Source organism: Girardinichthys multiradiatus, chromosome 4 (assembly GCF_021462225.1).
Source record: "Girardinichthys multiradiatus isolate DD_20200921_A chromosome 4, DD_fGirMul_XY1, whole genome shotgun sequence".
In the NCBI taxonomy this organism is placed as follows: domain Eukaryota; kingdom Metazoa; phylum Chordata; class Actinopteri; order Cyprinodontiformes; family Goodeidae; genus Girardinichthys; species Girardinichthys multiradiatus.
Genome location: NC_061797.1, coordinates 40,317,900 through 40,341,422, shown reverse-complemented (window position 1 = coordinate 40,341,422; position 23,523 = coordinate 40,317,900). Strand labels below are relative to the sequence as shown.

At 43.1% G+C, this 23,523-nt stretch overlaps 1 protein-coding gene across 3 annotated transcripts in view; it reads right to left on the bottom strand.

Moving 5' to 3' along the window:
* fto (FTO alpha-ketoglutarate dependent dioxygenase) overlaps window positions 1–23,523 on the bottom strand; it is a 172,731-nt gene that overhangs the window by 31,789 nt on the left and 117,419 nt on the right. For 2 of the 3 annotated variants that reach the window (XM_047363956.1, XM_047363957.1), the window contains exon 9: window positions 17,212–17,378. The exons of the other annotated variant lie outside the window; for it this stretch is intronic. In XM_047363956.1, coding sequence (XP_047219912.1) covers window positions 17,212–17,378 — 167 coding nt within the window. The remainder of the gene's footprint in view (window positions 1–17,211; window positions 17,379–23,523) is intronic. 3 annotated transcript variants of the gene reach the window in all.

Sequence of the window (23,523 nt, the reverse complement as noted above, 5' to 3'; positions counted from 1 at the left end):
CATTATAAGAATTCATTTGAATGCATTTGTACAATTCTTTAACAGCACTATCAATACCAGAGAAGGGAGCAGTATTTAGGATACAAGTCAACATGTGCACTTATTCTAACCTTTCTCCTGAATGTCTTTTGACATCTAACCCCACCAATGAAATATAGGCCGTGTTTAACTGAGACAGCCTCTATATGTGCCAAAAGAAGGACCTGAAAATTCAAAAACAGAAAGACAACACCATCATATGAGATGAGCCAATATTTCCTATAACCTTATTTTAGATATATGCCTATGTGGTCCTCAGAGATAGCGAAAAATTGGGCCATCAGTGTCACTCAAAGCCCCACTGTGGAGCCTTGTTTTCTTGATCTAATAGAAGGTAATGATCCAGAGAGCAGGGCTAGGCATCCACCACCACAGAGCAGGCCTCCGGGGGCTACTCCACCCCTGACAGTGCCAGTGGTCGTGGCAGTGCAATAAGAATAAACACATGCAGGAGGGGAGTCTATTTGGCTGAGAGTGATGGCTAGCTTGTTGCTTATCCCAGCCCAATAAATCTCCATACAGGGCTGCAAGATGAGCACCGCTTATCTCATCAGCCCCGCGACTGATGCCTCCGACCGAGTGCCGCCGCTCACACCCCTGATTTATCACGAACACAGGAGGGGAGAAGTTCCTCGCCAAGGCAAAGCTAAAATAGAGGGGACGAGGGTGGAAGTGTGGGAGAAAATGAAATAAAAAGGGGGAGGAGAAAAAAAACATATTGAAAAGCAGAGGGCACAGGCGAATAATGCAGAAATATAGAGAGCAAACAGAAAGGTTTTCAAGGGAAAACATGGAGGCTTTGGCGTGAGGCAATGCAATAATCTAAAAATAAAAACCACCTAACCTGAGGGAGAGCAGAAAAAAGCTGGGGGGTAAATGTCACCATCTCCATGTCAGAAAGCGGCAGTAAGGGGATTGCACTTGACGGCTAAATTCTCTGGGATTCAGCAGATTTTTTTTAAAAGGCAGGGAAAATACAGGGAGTAGGACTGGGCTGTTATCTTCAAACCGGACCAAATGCACTCTGTCCTATAGCGAAACATGCCCTTTTAAGGGCTGACTGGTAAAACATTCTGTGTTATGCTCTCAGGGGCTGCTCATTGTCAAAAACAAAATAAAGTTAAGATTTTTGTGAAACTTTTAAATACACATTAAATATACTAAACCTGCTGCAGGAAACAAAGTTTAATTGTGGTGTTGTGAGATTAGCAGTGATGATGCCATGTCAGTCAATCACTTGAACAGATGGAGAATCAGAATTCACAGCCTTTCCAGTATCCTCTGTCAGCTTCCGCAAACATGAGGACAAAACTTTGGTGCTATGAACGAGTCTGCGCCCCATCTGCCCACAGGCTCCAAAATGCGAGGAACTTGTTGGCCTGCTACCAGCAGATGAACCCAGTGATGGCCAGAGGATGAAAAGGGGACTTGCCTCGGTGACTGGAGTTGGCAGCGTTGGCGAGAGCGTTGGATTGGGGCGATGGATATAATAAAATGGGAAGAAGGCGCATAGAGACCAGAAGCTTTGTGTCAGCCTGACTGTCAATCACTAATGGCGAGAGTCAAAGCCAGCAAGTCAGAAAGGCAGCCCGCAAATTGCTCAGTCTCTCATTTTACCTTGCTTACTGGTTTTCTCTCCATCTTGTGGCCATATGAATTAGTGTGGTGTGAGGAGAGCATAAAGAAGATGGGAGGGGGAGGACGGGGAGTGACGGGAAACAGACGGGTATAATATTCTCATCACTCTTCACTCCGGAGTCGCTGGTGAGGAGCGTGGCCCAGGGCACTCGGCAGCCCAGCGAGCGCGCCTCGCAGACCCTGCAAATATTCCTAAACCTCAATTTTTCATATTTCCCTGTATGCATAAGGAGATGAAAAATCATCCGATCATTTGTATTGTCTGACTGAGGTTATACACAAATATTAGTTTATCTACCGCACCTAAGATTGCCTCCCTAAGCAAGACGGATTGGTCTTTTGGAGAGGGCAATATTCCCCTAGAACATATTCAGTCCATCTTTTATGTGCTGCAATTCACAGAGCAGCAGGTATGAGTTCTATTTCCAGACAGGCTCGATAAAACTGAACACCCGACAGAGACGGCGCTTATTACACACAATACGCTTTAATTGCAAGACAGTTTTCGGCTGGATGAGATTCATAGTTCTCCAAACTGATCTAATGTAAAGACGCTTGACATCTAATATTCCCGCTCTCTGCGCATTTACTGAACACTTAGCTAAAGTGAATATTAAAGCAGAACAAGCTTGGGAATCAATTTAACTTAAGAAAAAGTAGGAAAGAAAAAAAACCCTCTTCAAATCACGGTCTCAATCGATTTCCGTTGCCTCTTCACTAAACTACTAAGTGTCTGGTCCTCAGCTTGGAGTGAGCAAAAAAGTAGGGGAGAAAGTAGGGAGGAAGAAGAGTTCTGGGTCAGAAATCACTGGGTGATTATTCACCACCCAGCCATGTGTAAAACTCATTAGACAATGCGTAATGCCTTTAATCAAATCAATGGCACAAGCAACTCCAAACTGATAGCTCCCATCAAAACTTACGTAAAGCATGGCAAATTTCCCAGTCAATGATAAAAATAAGTGATGAATGAGGAATTATCCTCAAAATGGATCTAATTGGTCTGTGTCTTCAGATCAATACCATGGTGGGAAATAAATAAGAAAAACGATAAATGAGAAAAGTTAAGAGTAAGAACTATGCACAAAGAGGAGTAGGAAGACAGAAAGGGTGTCTTCTTTAAAATGAAAGATGTTTCTGCCAGATGTTAAATCTGACCTATAAGGTGAGAGAGAAGATTTAGCCTTGGGAAAAAATCATTTTTTTTTTTACATTTTCACATTTTGCAACATCAATACCACAAAATGCAATGCATTTTATTGGTATTTTTCATTTGATGGATGGTTTCCATTTTTTTATAAGTAGGAATGGTAACAATTAGGCATGCTTATGCATTCAGCCCCTTTAATCTGATATACCCAAATAAAATCTAGTTCAACAAAATGCCTTAGATCATCTTAGGTCATCTGATTAGCATATAGAGTCCACTTGTGTGTAATTTACTTAAACTACAGCTGTTCTGTGAAGGCCTTAGTGGTCTGTTAGAGAACATTAATGATCAAAAAATCATGAAGACTAAGGAGCACAAGGCTTAATATAACTGTGGAGGAGTGGCAGAGATCCACAGCTCAGGTATAAGAAACTGTTGAGATGACAACTATAAATCGTGCAATCCATAAATCTAATTTTATTATATAGTATTTTTATATGGTATATACATGTATTTTTACTTGAAAAGGGCTTTGTGAGTCTTCTCAGTGAGAAGAGCTATATAAATAAATTTGACTTACTTACAAACTTGATAAGTAAAGCTAGTGGAGACAAACCCCATTACACATCTGTAATTAGAGTGAAAGGGGGCTCTACAGAGTATTAACTCAGGGGGTTAAATTCAAATGAATTCAAGTCCTTTGAGATTTTTATTTGTAAAAATATTGAAAACCATGTATCATCTTCCTCAGCTTCCACAATTATGCACTACTCATTGTTGGTCTATCACAGTAAATCTAAATAAAATACATAAAAGTGTGTGGTAGTAAAGTTGCAAACAATGAAGAGCTCATGGGGTATGACTACATTACACTGTGCATGCAAAAAAAAAAATACACTGGTGTGTAATTCACAGGCTGGGCAACGTTACTGTCTCAGAAGTAGGAACAATTAGATGTGGCAGAAACAAAATACTAAACAGCGAAAATACATCAAAAAGAGCAGCAGGACAAGCTCTCCTCATAATCATCTTTGCCTTCTAAGTCTCCTCAGCAAGCTTTGAGTTAGTGACAGACTCATTTGGCAGGGTGGGGTGGTGGTGGTGGTTGGGGGGGGGGGGGGCTGTGGGTAATTAGGCGGGTGGAGGTACAGATGTTGAGCTGTGGAGGACCCTTACCGGGACACTGAGAAGCACTGGAGCACAAATAACCCCGCATCTGCCTCTCTCTGCTAGCTCTAAGTACCTTTCTTTGTTAGGGTACGGCTCTTCATTTTTTACTGTTGACAGGCAATGTTATTTAAGTTATTTGGTGGCATCTGGTTAGGCTCGTCGAGAGAGAAAGGGAATGAGAGAAGGAAACAAACTGCAAAAACACACACGCACACACACATCCACAGGACACACTTTAATTAATTGCGGGGAGATTACATGGTCTTCCAACCGTGTAGTTTGTCATCAGAGCCCATTACACACTTCTATTAGATGTTTCTTCACAGTGTCATGTGTAATTTGAAGAAGAGTCTTGGTGGAGGATCTCTGAAGTAAGGTGAGGGCCCTAATCGGGGGGACTTAAGTTCGTTTCAACTGCAGCAAAAATAAACTGTGCCACACCTCAATTAACACACAGCAGTGTGTAAACAAACAAGTCTTACAGACGCTGTGCATATTTCATGGTGTGTCACTCACTCATAGCGACACTGAGGGATGTGGTTGTTTCCAGGCCCGCCGCGGGTCTGCCGTACCACGGTGGCATTGCTCTTCATTTCCGCGGGAGAAGCTTTATTTTCATTGCCAAGCAATGAAGTGTCTTTGTATGACTGGGGTGCACACCACAATCAATCTTACAGCAGCAGAGTTAACAGGACAGAAACCAATGCAGCCGTTACTCCGCACAGAACATTACCAGTGTATGGACTCATTATTCATCAGAGGCTCCATTAGACACCGCTCACTATGCTGCAACACTGGATATGAGGTGGTGAGTCAATGCTGCGTCACACACAACACTGCCCACAGCGCAGGAGCACCGAAGACAAATCAAACAGGGGACAGGCGTCTTGGATAGAAATATATTTCAGTTTTACTGTATTAATTTGAGTATTGTTAAGCTGAATGCAAATGCCTGCTTACATTTTAGCTAAAACTATTAAAACAAATTCCCTTAAAATTAACAGATTTAACAGGGGTCCTTGCAAAAGTATTTGTACCTCTTATACTTTGATATGTTTTGTCACATTACACCAAAAAACATCAATATACACTATTAAGCGAAAAGTGTCTACTTATACATGCACATTGTCCAATTTGTTGATGGACAAACCATTCAAATAGCAACTTTAACTATTCTGTAAACATCTTCCAGAAGGTTAAGAAGTGTGTTCATAGTCAGATGAATCTGTTAGAATGGCCTTCACAAAAGCACATTATATCAAATTACACAGAGTTGGAATTTATGAACTTATTTGGTGACTTTTAAGGACAGTTGGTTGCACTGGATTTCATTTAAGGGTATTCTTAAAAGGGGAACTGAATACAAATACTTGCTACACTTTTCAGATTTTAATTAGTAAAATTGTTATTGAAAAAGTATCACGTTCCTTCTACTTCACAGTTATGCAATACTTTTTGTTGATGTGCCACATAAAACTCCACAGAAAAAAACATTCAAGTTTTTGGTTGCAATAAGACAATACGTAAAAAAAAATCCACAAGGTGTGAATACTTTAAAAAGGCACGGTATTTCTTTAGTTTGACTCAAGTATTGTCTCCACAACCCTGCAGCAATGACAAACCCATCAACAGTGTATATGGCCAGTTCAGCACAAACACTCCTCTGTGTGCTGTTCTTTTGCTTTTAGCAGGCACAATATGTGGGTCTCCCAGAAAAGTGTCAACTTCTTGCAGGCACTGTGTGCCAATGCTGGTTACAAACACTCTGACAGACTGTGTGTCCTCATGGGCCACCATCACAGCTGGTAAAGTAGCTAATGGCACAGTATTTAACGGTCAACATGAGGGAAAAGGAATAATAGACTATAATTTATACATCAGTGTAATAACCCTAGCTCTAATTGGCCACACATATTGTGTAAACTCTGAGAATTTCAACTGCAGCGTCACATTCAGGATTTTACAACATCAGACAGCAGTTAAAAGTGGTGAGGAGACAGACAGTGGGTGCTGGCTGCTTAGCGGTACCAGGGTGGCAGCACACAGTACATGAGGTGTCCCTTATGAGTCTGTCTGCTTTTTTTCCTCCCTTCTTGCTGTCAGCGCCGTAGCCATAACCATCCCCTGCCATCACTGCCAGTCGGGCCTGGGACAGCTGCTCACCAGAACAACCTCAACACACACTCACACACACACATGTGCAGCTCAACTGCAATGGCAAGCAGGCACAAGGACCCCTGATAATTGGGCTTTCTCACTCCACAAACCAAAAACAAGTGATAGCACATTCCTGTCTTGCCACACTGGCAGTTAGGAAATGGCACAGTAAAAGCCAGCGCAAACAAACATCCCTGAAAACTGCAACACTCAGATGGTTGCAAACCAGGCAATGAACAGCAGCCCAGGAACAGAAGGTCAGGTAAAACCTGGTCAGGTAAACAGGAAGCCCTCCTGCAAACAGGAAGTGACATGGGTCCTCGGATCTAGATGCTCTACATCCGTGTGGCACCTAGAGAAAGTCAAAGGAACAGCTGACGAGAAGAGTAAAGAAAAAGGTATGGATGTTTACAAGTATCTGCCTTCTGTTTGAGAGGAAACTAAAATGGAAATTGAGGACAAACAATCAATGCCTCATTATAATCTCACAACATACATGCAGGCTTGTTTTTATACCCTTGTCAGTTTATTGTGAGAGGCTAATTTTGGCTTGTGTTTGTTATGCTACCGCTATTACAGGCTGATATGTCCTCATTCTTAATTTGTGTCCCAGTTACTTTTTATTGCTTTTTTGTTTATCTTCTTCTCAAATGTTTCCTGCTGTACTCTAGAACTTCTCAGCAGTATCCATGTGAATCCCCAGCTGTGAAACAGTTAAGATGATGACATATCTCTCTCATGCTTCATCTGCAACATTATCTTTTTATCCTATTTCTCTTCCCAGGCCGGGGAGAGAAGGAGGGTTAGGGGGGCGAATGTTGATGTCTGCTAACTAAACTCGAACCCTTAGTCAAACCTGCAATTACTGCCATGTCTCTCTCTACCTTAAACATTTCTTAACAAGAAAAATATGCCAATATGCCACAAACGCTTTAATTTGGGCTCCAGAATTAAACAAGCTGCTCGAAGCGGTGTTGTAAATTATCGTGAGGAATGTGCAGCTTGGTGCAGACACAAAGCACACATCACTTAAACTCCTTCAATACCAAAACACTTAACATTTTTCCTATTTTAGGGGTATTTATTGTTTTTCAACCTGTTCTCTTATCCTATTGGACCTCATTGGCCTCAGGTGTGTGTTCTTATCTGATGCTGTGTCAGACATTTGTTATAAGGGCATAACACACCGCCTGTCTGCAGAGGAGATGAACCTCTTCCTTGACAAGTAAAGACATGGCTACATATAGCCACTAATATGCAAAGGAATTTGTCTGTTCGGTGTCTGCCTGCCTTCCAGTGGAGCTGAACAATAACGTTATGAATAGTGTGTATGTATTTTTATTTGGGTGTGTGCATGAAGTTACTGGAAACTATCCAGATTTTGACTTTAAAACTATCACTAGTTCTACAGATCCTTGAGCTCTTGTTCTGGTTGTCCAAGAACCTGACAACGCAGCACGCCAGCATTTTAACTCTAATTTGGGAGGTCAGATGGATATTAACTTCAAGTTCTGAGCTCTCATGATCAACAGCACCTGAGAGTAGGACTTGGTCCTAAACAGGCCTTAATATCTGGCTCGGTGTCCTGCCCGAGGCTGCTGTCAGCAAATGATGAATCAGACACACCTGATGGCTCTATCTCTAACAAGGATCTTGGAATCCTCATCAGAGCACTTACTGAATTGTGATTAATTCCCTCCAACACTGCTGACAGAGAAGGTGCTTCATCTGTCGCTGTTCACTTTGCCTGGCTGGGCCTCGAGCAAAAAACAGACAGGCGGAGATGGAGCATTACAGAGAGAAAAAGAAGGTGTAACGCAGTTTAGCTCCTGGTAAAACAAACAATATTGAAAGTAGTGCACTGTAAAGGAGAAAGAACAAAGCGTGTGAGTGATCTGTTGGCAAAGATTTTTATTTAACAAAGAGAGCTCTGTGCGACCAGCAGAGAGGTAAAAAGACAGTGTGTCAAAAAAAGCTACAATGAAGCCTTTAAAAATAATGACAAAAACAGAGTATGATGCCAAATAAAGAAAATGGCTGCCAAACAACAAAGGGAATACTGCTAAGAAGTGATGAAACAGGGAGGTGTTCAAGATGTGGTAACTATGGGAGACAGAAACTATCATGTTCTGGCATCTCTACACCTTTCATTTATCTCTGGAGAAGTAAGCTTAGGACAAATAAAAGGCCAAGGAACACACATTATGTTTAGCTACGTGATAAGATGCATAGTAAAAACATCATTAGATTTATGTCCCATTTCCACAAATCTAGTCACTTGCAAAATAATTCATTCATCTCAAACCTTATCACATTTTGTGACGTTAAAACAACAAACCTAGGAAAAGGATACAAGGTTTAAAATGTTTTTCGCAAATAAAAATGTAAAATGTGTGGTGTGCATTTGTTTACAGGCCACTTTGCTCTGACATCAATAAATAAAATGTAGTGTAATCAACTGCCTTGAAAAGTCCCACAATTAGTTATATATATATATATATATATATATATATATATTTTTTTTTTTTTTTTACCTCTGCCTACTTTATAAATTCAGCTGTTCTATGAAGTGTGAACATAAGAGACCATTTGTAAACAAATGCTGTCATAAAGTCCAATGAGAGGTTAGGGGTGGAGGTGTAGAGACGTTTCAAACACTCAACAGAGCACATTTTAATACATCCTCCAAAAATTCAAAGAGTATGCCACAACTTCAAACCTACCATAATACCTTCCACCTAATCATGCAGCCCAGGGAAGGAGGACAATTATCAGAGAGGCAGTCAAGAGGTCCACACTAACGCTGGAGGAGCTGCAAAAATGGACAGCTCAGGTGGGAGAATATGTTGACACAAACAGTATAAGGTTTGCATTCCACAAATGCCCTTACTGGAAATTCCCAAAATTTAAACATTTTACTTTTTGGCCAACATGAAACATACTGTACAAACACACTATCCCCACAGTGAAATATGGTGGTGGCAGCATCATGTTGTGGGGATGCTTTTCTTCAGCAGGGACATGAAAACTACTCAGAATTATTGGGAAAATGAATGAAGCTACAAGGAATGATGATCCTACACAGCCTACAGAGCTAAAATAGAATGGTTTTGATTAAAGCATACTCGTGTGTTAAAATGGCCCAGTTAAAGTTTAGAGACAAAAAAAAAAAAAAAGAATTACATTGAAGTTTGAGGTTGTATAGTAACAAGATGTGAAAAAGTTTGAAGTATGAATACATTTACAAGACACTATATGGGTATCATAAAGAGCACATTTAGTTTTGTTGAAATACGGTATGTTTTCAATAATGAGACATCTTGCTCCCTAATGAGAATTTCTCAATACATTTATATTACAATATATACTTACATCTAGTTTAAATATTAGTAGTCTTAAGAGATTAGTGTTTCCTAATCACTTCCAGGTAATCATGTGCCCTTTGCGCTCAATTACAAAGCAGCTGGTTTGCAATACCCGGTTCTTTTCCTGTTGGTCTCCAAGGCTGAAATGGAATAAAGCCAAATCAATGCTTGCTGCTCTACCCCTGTCATCACTGATATCATAAGAAACTGCTAATTAACTTACTTCAACCTCTGGAACAGCTCTGACCAAAGGGCTAATGTAGCTTAATCGCATGTGGGGCCCTGTGCTTACTTCCCCAGGACTTTCTCCCTTCCCAGTCAAAGGTAATCGATTGTAAACTGCAGCTGAGGTCACGGCAGCCCACAACTTCCCCTGCTGACCCTTCCACACCCCCGGGCAGGACCTTAATGGAGCCACGCTCCTTAAAAATCAATAGTCAAATGGGACATGGATCACAATATGAGCTACTGCTGATGAGATTTGACAATGGGTCTTTAAATGTGTGAATACAAGGAGTTACTGCTACAATTTAAACACAAAGTTAATAAAAACCCAAAAATCCCTAAACATATCTGGAATGCACCTCGAAAAAACAGTAATACAGGAAACGTTCTCCTCTGGTTTGATTGTTTTTAAATTTCTGGGCTTCCTCCAAGTTATGTCTTGATCAGACGCATGCAGAGGAACACATGTCTGCTACAGGGCAATCTAGTCTATCGAGACTCCTAAGCCCACGCACAGAGTGGGGAATGGCCTAGAAGACAACAGCAGCAATAACCAATAAGGCAATCCCATTAATTCCTCCTCACCTTGGGAGGACCTGTTTGAGTGACTGCGTCCTGTTAAGATTAATTCCTGACTAATACTAATTGGTCCGTCAGCCACTGGGGCCCTGGGGGAACGGTTCCCTTTGGTCAACCCTCACTGGGGCTCACCATCATTGAAGGGATGCTGATGAGCTGGCATTTTTATCAGCCACAGCATTCCGCCAGAGTTCCCCCAGGGGCTCTCCACAAACTATAATTAAGTCTCACACAATCCATAATTGTGGTGTTTACAATTACTGCAGAAGAAGAGCATGGAGACATAAGAGGCAGACAGCAGAGTGGAGTTAAAACTGTAAAAATGAATGAAATTAAGAAAAGGACTAGCTTGGCCCCACATTAAAAGGTGAAAGATTCAAATTAAAACATCTTTCTCTTACAACCCATCTTCACTCAGTTTGCCTTAATAAGCTCTTAGGGCTGTTTGGCAGGGGTAAAGCCCATCACTTATTTATTTTTCCCAGATAGCCCTATTAATCTTCCCCAGGCCGGGAGTGCTCCGGCAGACAGTGATGTGGACTGGATCTGCCGTCCCTTGGGTGCTTCTCAAGGAAGAGCCGTAAATGACCCAAATAAAGGGTACTTTTGAAGGCTGCCGAGAGGCGCCGGCACCATTAAAACTAAATGAAGTGTTTATTAGCCATGCCGACAGCATTCTAAGCGCTGCCAGATCAAGGGCAGTTACAGTTAATGTGTCTCTCCAAAGCAGTCGCAGTTTGTTCTGCCTCACCAGTCGGCCTGAAAGAACCAAAAAAACGGATTTCTCCTCAATTCTCACACCTGTTTTCGCTCCTCTGCTTTCTTATTTTTGCCCCATCACCTATCAAGCAAACGCTGTACCTCAAAGCTGCCTTTACTCTTACACCCGCTGACATATATATACCAATACTGTGCTTTTCTCTGAATTATCTAAGCCACATATAGATGCAAAGCATGACAGCAGATAGGCTTAGTCACAGAAGGTAGAATATAGAGAAATGAGTTGAGAGTCTCAGCAGTCTGGCTGGTCAGGAAACACTGACCGAAAACCAAATACTACATTTAAAGCTACAAATGCTCTGCTTTCTGAAATTCTCCACTAAAAGTTTTCCTACTCTCTAATTATATTCTTCATTTCATTTGAGCTTTTAAACAACCAGATGTTTTTTTTTTTAAAGGAGGGAAAAGATAATTGAGATCTGGGCTCAGTTTCACTGTGTTACTTTTTATACGGTTTGAGCTTTTAATGAAAAAAATGAGCTGAAATTGGATAAAATAGGGAATAAATTGTCCATTCATCATCTTTATATTTTCTTTTATTAGGCAGAGTTATTACAGCTGTGGCATTTGACAGACATTCACATTTCCAAAGACACATTTTATAGCAAATACAACTCCTGAAAAAACTCTGTGGCAGTTCTAGATTCTTTAAAATAGTGTTACGTTCTTATTAGCTCATCTTTTAACATCTTAATGTGATATTTCTTTCCCAAGTTCCAATATTACCATGTATGAGTGAGAGTAATGACCCTCATTTAGAGCTGAATTAAAATTCCAAACAATGAAAGCTGCAAAAACTTTCATACACCTCAAAACACATATTTTTTCTTCCACACACATCTCTAATTATTTTTCATCACCTCAAGCAGTGTACGGTAATATCCCAGTTCCCAGTTCTGACTTGCCTTTTCTATGGCTGACACAATATAGAGCAACCTCCACCCTTCCTGCCCCCATGTCTCCTTAGCTCTTCTGTTCTCTCCCGAAAATGAGTCGGAGACTGGATGACAGTCGCGAATGAAGTTCTTCGCCACCGTTGTGGGGTTTTGTATGAAGATTGATGTTGGATACAGCGTACTTCCGAAGTCAGAGGCTACAATTACAATCCGGAGTGATTATCCTTGCCCATTAATAGCAGCAGATAGCATGTCACAATCAAGGATGTGCATAATTAATCAGTGGTTACTCTTTGCACCCTCCCTCCAACACTTTTCCTTTGGGCTATTTTCAATGCAAAACAGAGTTACGGACAATTCCCAGCAGTGCAAACTAAACACACCGCCCAAAGCTTACAAGACGATGTGGGTCCCGCTATTGACAAAACATCACTAACTAGTAATCAACACAGTGAGGGCTGAGACTAATTCCTGATTCCATCATTTATCATCCCTGCACACTTTTACAAATGCCCACCTTCACTTAGGTTAGTTAGGATTAGAAAAACACAGTGCAGTTTCCAACAGCATATTTATGCTCTCTTTTCTATTAATGTTAGCTTACTCCTTTTAATAAGAGCGGCCTGATATTATAATCATCATTTTTTCCTCAATTTCTTTTTGATGTCCAAAAATGCCTTCAGGCAAGGTAGAGAAGAGGAAAGAAATTCATACCAACGCAGATCCTTTTGTAAATGTTTTATTTTTTTACATCTTCACCTGCACTGGTTTAACACACTGTTTGTAGATCACTATCAAAGCTTTCCTCTCTCTTTATTTGACCTTGCTCCCCAGAAGTAAACCCCAGGTTGATTCCCTTCACAACAGAACAACACTGTCAAACCTAAAGCCCGCTGACTTTCAAACTTTCCTTCGCCGTACACAATATTTCCTGCACACAGGTCCTCCAGAGAGCTGTGCCTTCCATCAATGCCAAGCCCAAACAGAGGAGCTTCGGCTCAGTAGCTGTGATTTATATAAGTTATTATAGCCCATTACAGAACAAAAAAAGTCAGGACAAAAACCCCACTTCACAACAGAAGCCGGACAAACAATGGGACCACAGTGGCGAGTGTTGCCGTATGGGCGGGTGAAGTCCAGCAACATGCCTGGGCCTCCACTCATCACACATTGTCTTTAATCTAATTCTACACATGGTTTCGTTTCAATTCGAATCAAAAGCTCTCATGTTAACAAACCATAACAGATCTCCCTTAATCCGCCCGCCAACAAAAGATGGATGGATGCAAGAGACACTCCGCCTCTTCATCCCTGGAATCAAACCTAATTTGCATACAAAACACTAGCTAGAGGTAAGGGCATATATTAAAGTCATTATTTTGTGTTGTTCGCACAGCAAAAAGTTTGCATAATTGTGTTTAGCATTACGTGGGACAGACTCACAATCCAAGAGCAACTTCAAATCCTTCCTGTTGCTGCTGGCCATCCACAGTCCTGCGTTCTCTTGATAATGCTGTTAGTAGACAAATAGGGACTTGTCTCCCTCTCTCTCTCCCTCTTTCAATAACCAATATAGAGACACTATTGCTTTGAAGGCTCACATATAAGTGTTCATGACCTTCCTCAGCCTGTGTCCTCCACAAAGGTTTACCAACCCATACCTTGTTCTGTGAAAATGGAACATGTATTAGTCCATTAGTCCAAACTAGTGCATGTATTTTTTTTACTTGATCAATTGGAATTCTGTTTTATCCAAAAAAAGTCCACAAGTTTTGTTAAAAGCTTATACAAAATGCTGCAGCGAGAGCTATGGTGAGAATCAAAAGGAGAAATTATAATTATTTAATTTTTGCTTCTCCTTATTGTCTCTGTTAAATCCAGAATATAATATACAGTTCTTGTTCTTATATATACATATTTTAATAGTCTATCTCCATCTTGTATAAAATATTTGATTGTTCCCAAAACAGCACTTCACTCTCACTGCAGGAACAAGCTCAGCAGTTTTTGTCTGTGGAGCAAACCTAGTTTCTACTTGTAAAACTAGGCTTAAAACTTTACTTTTTGATAAAGCTTAGAGTTGGAGTAGTTTAGGTTTTCATGAACTATCTCAGTAGCTTGCTGCTACAGGCCTTGGCTGCTGGAGGACATAACCACTTTTCCTTTCCTCTGCTATTTTTTCCTGCTCTCCATTTTTGTATCATTTGCACTTGTCACACCAAAAGATGTCAGTCAGTCATTTTCTACTGCTTCTTCCATAGTAGAAGCTGGTGCCTATCTCCAACAGTCTATGGGCTGGAGGCGGGGAACCCTGGATAGGTCGCCAGTCCATCGGAGGGCAACACAGACACACACAGGACAAACAACCATGCACACACCCATTCACACCTAAAGGCAGTTTAGAGAAACCAATTAACCTAAGTGTCATGTTTTTGGACTGTGGGAGGAAGCCGGAGTACCCAGAGAGAACCCACGCATGCACGGGGAGAGCATGCGAAAATCCAGGCAGAAAGACCCATGGCCAGGAGTCGAACCCAGGACCTTCTTGTTGCAAAGCAACAGTGCTACCAACTGGGCCTCAATGGAAGGTGCTGTGAATCGCTCCCAATAACTCAATGTTTTCTCTTTGTAGATGACACACTTGGCTCTGTCATTCAATGTTTATCGTTGTCTCTTCCCTGAATAAAGCCATTGAAGTAAGTTCTGTTGTAACTTGCTATCTCTGCCATTTGTTTTCATCTCAGATAGTTATACTGGCTCAGCACTTCTCTGTTTGGCTATTTCTCTCCCAGATGAATCCACTAATCAAGCCATTGCTGCCATTAATGCTGTACTTTTTCTTTACCACTGGAAATCCTGCTGGCCCGGTGTTTTTCCTGTTGTCTTCCTGTCCTCTCAACTCCAAGGTGGTTGTGGCAGATGATTGCTCATCTGGTTATCCCAGTTTAACAGGATCCCTTCTGTTCCAGTTTCCCCATATGGGAGTTAGCTGCGCTTTATATAATTTATTTGTTATCTGTTGACATAACAAAAGACATTTGACTGTGTTAAAGTACAACTGAATTTGAATCTCTTTATATATTTTGATTGCACTACTTCATAGATAGATATGAATTTAACATGTTATTGTAAAGGACACTGCGATATTTGTGGTAAACTTGAGCAATACAAAAAAAAACTGAATTTAAATAATTATATTTTAGCACATTTTATCTATTAGGATTGCAGTTCTTTAGATTTCCGAACTGATAAGATTTTGATGTTGCTCTGGAAACTTGGGCCATAAGTTGGTTTCAGCTAAAGTTGGCTTTTAATTCACAAGAAAGTATTTTTTTATCTATTGAGTAGATAGAGGAAAACCTTTAGTACAAAGGCTTGTTAAGAAGTGTCCTTTAGAAATATTTTCTAATTACATTTCACTTTTTTTTTAAAAAGGAGCTAGATATTCCAGGAATCCGGATGTGGTCCATGGGCCTTGAGCTTGACTTGTCTGATCAATAGCATACCGGATTTTCAGCTAAAAGGAAATTGCCATGCTAATTATAAAATACTGACTTAAGGCTGTCAAGTATTAGTACCTTTGGTGTTCGTGATTAATGCAACTGAAGATGTAGAAAAAAACTATATCATTGTGACAGGTGGCTGGCTACAAAGTGTCTTTAAATCTAATTTGAAACTTTGCCAAGTTGTCTGTTAGGTGTAAACTCTAGACTTGTTCATCAACTAAATTAAGTGCCTTTTTATGTGTGAATGAAATTAGGTCAAAGTTAAGTGGCTTACCAGGAAAAAGAAACAAAAACGTATGTAACTGGATGCAATCTGCTGGGTTTCCTTAGACGGAAAAACTTTTTATCCAATTTGAATAAATAACTAACTCTGACTGCACTGTTCAATGGTTAGGATTAATTGGAATGTATGTACCTGACTATTGTGAAGTGCCTTGAGACAACATGTGTTGTGAATTGGCGCTATATAAATAAACTGAATTGAATTGAATTGAATGTAATAGGTCAGGTTCTACGAAATCCCCAAAACAATGAACAACATGGAAAAAGAAACATTAATCAGATTCAGATTTTACAAGAAAACCTATCTGGTTGAAAGTAAAATATTAAAAACAAAGGAATTACTCAAGAGTTCTGCATATTAAGATTCATAACACACAGTGTGATATATTTCAGTTATGTCTTTATGCTAATGTTGATGATTATGGCTTACAGGTAATAAAATCCCAAAGCTCTGCTTTCTAGAAAATCTTAATATTTACAAAAATCAATAACAACATAATTTGTTATGCAGAAATATACAGTAAAACTAATGTCAATACATACAATCTGCAAACAGCCATGTTCTTTAGCAATGACTCACCATCTATTACTGTTTGTTGGAAACCAGTTACTTCAGCAATGTTCCCCATGATTGTTTAGACTAGCATTTCTGTCTTAAAAATTCTTGTTTATTAGTCTTACCTAATATTCAAATTGTCTGATAACAGTTGTATGCTTAAAAGCATACTACTGCTTTACCTAAATTGGTCCCGAAAGCAAAACTACACATAAGCTTCCTCATACACAAAGCTTGCCCACCTAATAAACCAGGGTTATCACACACACTAAAATGTATTTACTTCCTACTTGGCCTTAGTAACAACACTAAGAAAATTTCCCAACGTTCTAACATTAACAGCAGAGAAATAGATATGCCTACCCTCCTCATGCCAAATATGGTTGAAATATGTCTCCAACTAATGTTTCTTAGAAAAATACAGACTGGAGAGGATGTAAATTATTCAACAACTTTTCTCTTACAATGACAGTGTGACAGCAGGCCTCAGGAATGTGTTTCGTTTCTAGATCACCAGTTAGGGAATTAGTCAGCACTGATGTGACCACTTTGGAAGATCAAACGTTAGAAGGGCTAGTCACTGGCAGCAGGACTGTGTAATAAGCATCCAACAACATGTCGGAGCAGGTCTGATTTGCAAAATTTTTCCTTAGTCAAACACTAACAGTAATGATGAAAACCTGACTTGTACATCTGTTCATGACAGCCACCTCAGGCAAAATGTGAAAAGGCTGAATCGAACATAATTCATTATGTTGATGCAATGCTTTCTTTCATTTTTTTATAAACTCACCACCTCCATCATGCACACACAGACAGACACAGACAGCTCTCCTCTCAGGTGCTATTGCGTTTATCTAGATCTCACCATATATCTTTAGGATATGCAGTAAGTCTCCCAGCCTAACTTGCTGGGCCCTGTTCCTGTCCAGGGTGCCTGGAGGGGGTTTTACAGCACACCTGTGTGTCGAACAGGACTCGAGCTGTCCTGAGCTGCTTTTTTTTACTTCCGGCAGTGTCCTTCCCTCCTGGTACCTTAAGCGCAGAAGCAGAGAACATGAAAAAACATAAGCCTAAGCCATCTTCAAACACATACATAAAGGCCTCGGCGGATGCTTTTATCATGCTGCACATTAGCCATGCTTGGTTCATACGTGTGACTGCGTTCCCTCAAAGGTGTGCTCATATCATATGTGTACAGCTCTGTCATCTGCATAGACGCGCGTGCGCAAACACCCAAAACACATTCACATTAGCATGTTGTGATGGTTGTGTGAGCGGCAGCTGGGTATAAATTGCAAACGGGTCTAGCGTAATGAGGACTGATGGCTTATGCCTGCTGTATATTCCAGGAGGGTGTCTTCTGACAGCTTTGGGAGCCGATAAAGTAATAACTAATAATGTGCAGATAGCAGCGCCACTGTGTGACAACTGTGCTGGGAGAGTAAGTGAGCAGGAGGGAGGAAGAGAAAGAAAGAGAAAAGCAAAGAGAGGGGATGGGGGAGATGAGAGAGAGGGAGGGGGATGCCTGTGCTGTGCTGTGGGGGCTTCCTTTCAAGTTTCAAACACAACCTCGGGTGATGGTTTCAAACCTAATTCACTACCTCCAATAAACACACAGGCAGAAAGAGAATACATAAACTGTTTAACAATCACTCACTTTGAAAAAAAAAAGGGAACAGAACAGAGGTGGTGGTGGTGGTGGGGGGTGGGGGTGGGGATGGTTAGGTATCCATCCGGCAATGCCTTTTTATAATCCGTCAAAACTATAAACAGAAATTGAAATAAGAAGAGCTCAGATAGGTGTGCAGGAGAAACACGAGGGACAGAGCAGCTTGCGCTTCACCCCTCCCTTTCTCAAGGTTCAACATGGAGACTCTTCCATAAATCATGGTCCCCACTGCAAGAAGACTGACGAGTGTCACAGTGACAGATGACACTGTGCATACTGCTTTCTGCCTCCTCTCCTTCTTCCACTACAGCTTTGCAGGAGTCCAATCCACTGTCATATTGATAGGCGTTCTGGCTCGATAATGCAGAGCAGGCGAGCACCACAACAAATACAATAGCAGTCTGTGTACACTGGAGAAAGAGTTGCAGAGAGCCGAGGGGTCAGCTAAAGTTTAGTCTTGGCTCACCAAATGTTGACTACTTATTCTGCAGATTTTCTGCTCATTGTTAAAGTCTTTAAAGTTTTCCTTTACTGCAGAACAAACAACCACCTGGCACCCTACACACCAAAGATGACAGCTTTGATGGATATTTAAAGGCAGGCCAGTCTTTTTTCATGGTATACCACTGTTAAGAACTTTAAAGTAAAGGGTTTAAAGCTTGATGTCTTGCATGCCAACTAGTTCCACTAAAATAAGTTGAACTCTGAGAATATTTTGCTGAAGCATCATGGTTGATTTCATCCATGGAAATGTGGTTCATTTAATGAAATTCAGATAAGTTATCCTAAGGCCAGTGTAGCCATACGCTTCTCCAGCACATAGAGAAAAGTTACAGTTTGACAGTATTTACTGGGTTAAAATGGAACCCCTGGTAAAGATGTGTATGAAGTCTTAGCATAAAATCAGGTTTTATTAAAGTTACATAGTCTCACTCTGAAAATTTCAACCTTTAATTTGAGTACTTTTATTCAGTGGGGAAAGTATTGATGCACTCGTTCGTTCGTCGTCTTCCGCTTATCCAGGACCGGGTCGCGGGGGCAGCAGACTCAGCAGAGACGCCCAGACGTCCCTCTCTCCAGACACCTCCTCCAGTTCCTCCAGGGGGAGCCCAAGGCGTTCCCAGGCCAGCCGAGAGACATAGTCCCTCCAGCGTGTCCTGGGCCGTCCCCTGGGCCTCCTCCCGGTGGGACGTGCCTGGAACACCTCCCGAGGAAGGCGTCCAGGAGGCATCCGGTATAGATGCCCGAGCCACCTCAACTGGCTCCTCTCGATGTGGAGGAGCAGCGGCTCTACTCCGAGCCCCTCCCGGATGGCCGAGCTCCTCACCCTATCTCTAAGGGAGTGCCCGGCCACCCTACGGAGGAAGCTCATTTCAGCCGCTTGTATCCGTGATCTCGTTCTTTCGGTCATGACCCAAAGTTCATGGCCATAGGTGAGGGTAGGAACGTAGACCGACCAGTAAATTGAGAGCTTTGCTTTTCGGCTCAGCTCTCTCTTCACCACAATGGACCGGCACAGCGCCCCCATTACTGTGGCAGCTGCACCGATCCGTCTGTCGATCTCCCGCTCCATTCTTCCCTCACTCGTGAACAAGACCCCGAGATACTTAAACTCCTCCACTTGAGGCAGGAACTCCCCTCCAACCTGAAGAGGACAAGCCACCCTTTTCCGGTCGAGTACCATGGCCTCGGACTTGGAGGAGCTGATCCTCATCCCAGCCGCTTCACACTCGGCTGCGAACCGCCACAGCGCATGCTGTAGGTCTTGGCTAGAGGGGGCCAGCAGGACCACGTCATCCGCAAAAAGAAGAGACGAAATCCACTGGTCCCCAAACCAGACCCCCTCCGGCCCTTGGCTGCGCCTAGAAATCCTGTCCATAAAAGTTATGAACAGGACCGGCGACAAAGGGCAGCCCTGCCGGAGTCCAACATGCACTGGGAACAGGTCCGACTTAGTGCCGGCAATGCGGACCAAACTCCTGCTCCGCTCGTACAGGGACCGGATGGCCCCTAATAAAGGGCCCCCGATTCCATACTCCTGGAGCACCCCCCACAGGGCATCACGAGGGACACAGTCTAATGCCTTCTCCAGGTCCACAAAACACATGTGAACCGGTTGGGCAAACTCCCATGAACCCTCGAGCACCCTGTAGAGGGTATAGAGCTGGTCCAGTGTTCCACGGCTGGGACGAAAACCACACTGTTCCTCCTGAAGCCGAGGTTCGACTATCGGTCGGACTCTCCTCTCCAATACCCTGGCGTAGGCCTTACCAGGGAGGCTGAGGAGTGTGATCCCCCTGTAGTTGGAACACACCCTCCGGTCCCCCTTCTTATAAAGGGGGACCACCACCCCAGTCTGCCAGTCCAGAGGCACTATCCCCGACCGCCACGCAATGTTGAAGAGGCGTGTCAACCATGACAGCCCTACAACATCCAGAGACTTGAGGTACTCAGGGCGGATCTCATCCACCCCCGAAGCCTTGCCACCGCGGAGCTTTTTAACCACCTCGGTGACTTCAGCCTGGGTGATGAAAGAGTCCAACCCCGAGTCCCCAGCCTCTGTTTCCACCACGGAATGCGTGATGGCAGGATTGAGGAGATCCTCGAAGTACTCCTTCCACCGCCCGATAATGTCCTCAGTCGAGGTCAGCAGTCTCCCGCCCCCACTATAAACAGTGTTGGCAGAGCACTGCTTCCCCCTCCTGAGGCGTCGGACGGTTTGCCAGAATCGCTTCGAGGCCAACCGGTAGTCCTTCTCCATGGCCTCACCGAACTCTTCCCAGGCCCGAGTTTTTGCCTCTGCCACAGCCCGGGCCGCAGCACGCTTGGCCTCACGGTACCCGTCAGCCGCCTCAGGAGTCCCACAAGCCAACCACAGCCGATAGGACTCCTTCTTCAGCTTAACAGCATCCCTTACTGCCGGTGTCCACCACCGGGTTCTGGGATTGCCGCCACGACAGGCACCGCAGACCTTACGGCCGCAGCTATGGGCAGCAGCATCGACAATAGATGCAGAGAACATGGTCCACTCTGAGTCTATGTCTCCAACATCCCCCGGGATCTGGTCGAAGCTCTCCCGGAGGTGGGAGTTGAATACATCCCTGGCCGAGGGCTCCGCCAGGCGTTCCCAGCAGACCCTCACTATGCGCTTGGGCCTGCCGAGTCTGTCCGGCTTTCTCCTCCTCCAGCGGATCCAACTCACCACCAGGTGATGATCAGTGGACAGCTCAGCCCCTCTCTTCACCCGAGTGTCCAAAACATGCGGCCGAAGGTCTGATGATACGACAACAAAGTCGATCATCGACCTCCTGCCTAGGGTGTCCTGGTGCCAAGTGCACTGATGGACACCCTTATGTTTGAACATGGTGTTCGTTATGGACAATCCGTGACTAGCGCAGAAGTCCAATAACAAAACACCACTCGGATTCAGATCTGGGAGGCCATTCCTCCCGATCACGCCTCTCCAGGTGTCACTGTCGTTCCCCACGTGGGCGTTGAAGTCCCCCAGCAGAATAATGGAGTCCCCGGGAGGGGCACTATCCAGCACCCCCGACAGGGACGCCAAGAAGGCAGGGTACTCTGCACTACCACTCGGCCCGTAGGCTGAAATGATAGTCAGAGACCTCTCCCCAACCCGAAGGCGCAGGGATACAACCCTCTCATCCACTGGGGTAAACCCCAACACGAGACGGCTGAGCTGGGGGGCAACAAGCAAACCCACACCAGCCCGCCGCCTCTCCCCGTGGGCCACTCCAGAGTAGAAAAGAGTCCAACCCCTCTCAAGGAGATGGGTTCCAGAGCCCACGCTGTGCGTGGAGGCGAGCCCGACTATTTCTAGTCGATATCTCTCGACCTCCCGCACAAGCTCAGACTCCTTCCCCCCCAGCGAGGTGACATTCCACGTCCCTAGAGCCAGCCTAAGCATCCGGGGATCGGGCCGTTGAGGTCTCCACCTTCGTCCGCCACCCAATCCTCTTTGCACCGGTCCCTCACGGTTCCCCCTGCAGGTGGTGGGCCCACTGGAGGATGGCCTCGCGTCTCTCGTTCGGCCGGGTCCCGCGAGGAGCAACCCGGCCACCAGGCGCTCTCCGACGAGTCCCGACCCCAGGCCTGGCTCCAGGGTGGGACCCCGGCTCCGCCGTACTGGGCGACGGTACGGCGGAGCCGGGGTCCCATTGATGCACTCTTCCATATAAATTTGTTCATATGTTTAGGATCATTATCAGAGGTGGGTAATTAACTAGTTGCATTTACTCAAGTAACTTCTATCCATCCATCCATTCTATACATGCTTCTTCCATACTGGGTCGCGGGAGAGCTGGTGCCTATCTCCAGCGGTATACGGGTGAGGGGCGGGGTACACCCTGGACAGGTTGTCAGTCCTTCGCAGGGCAACACAGAGACACACAGGACAAACAACCATACAGACCTAAGGACAATTTAGAGAGACCTAACAGCCATGTTTTTGGACTGTGGAAGAAAGCCAGGATAACTTTTTGAACAAAATGTACTTCTATGAGTAGTTGCACTGCACCAAAGTTTTTATTTCGACTAGAGTAATATCATCTTGAACCAGCTACTCTTATTTGAGTACAATTTCTGGCTACTCCACTCACCGAAGTATACAAATTCACAAGAAACAGACAAATTTAGCTTAAAGGGAGAGTTTTTTCTTGTGTGTTGATTCTGTTGTGTTATTCGAAGGTCAAGTGACTATACAATTAACAGTAGATATTATCACTGGTAGTACTTTGCAATGTTCTAACACATACATTACTTTCTGACCATAGCAAATGGTTCCAGTTAAAGTCCCAGATACATTTTTAAAACCCCACATTTATGTTTATAGTGGTAGAACAGCAAAGGCCTTTTTTCCTAGGTTACCTCACAACATCCAGTTGGTATGTAGATAGTGTCTGATGGTTGTTGTGGAGACCTTGGGACTTTAAGTTGCAACTCTTTGCAGCAGTTGTCTAACATCCGTTAAATTTTTTAAGATATTTTTCAACCTCTTTACCATGCTAGTGAGAAAACATGGGTCTTGTAGCCTTGTTCCCAAACGTTAGGGAAATCGGGCCTCTGTCTCACTTCCTTTTTATACAAAAATACTTTAATTAACTGTCTTTACTGGAATAAATGTTTTTTTTCTAATTGTATAAATGTACTAACATTGAAAGCAAGATTTTTCCAAATGTTTCTGTGTGAGATTATGAAACTAAAACAAAAAGATTCATTTATTTAATGCTTTTTACACATGTACATGGAGTATTGATAGTACCTAAAGACAAAAACATTTAAAAGAAGCATTTGGTAAAACTACTGTTAATATGTTGTGGTGCACTGTCTCACAGCCAAACAAGTCAGTTTACAGTGCAGCATGTGAGAGGTGAAGACAATATGTTAACTATTTAATGACAACATAGGAAAGAATGCAATATTAACATTTCTCTGCTTTAAAATTATCTGTGCTAATCTACTAATCCCTCCTTTACCTACATCGCATCTTAG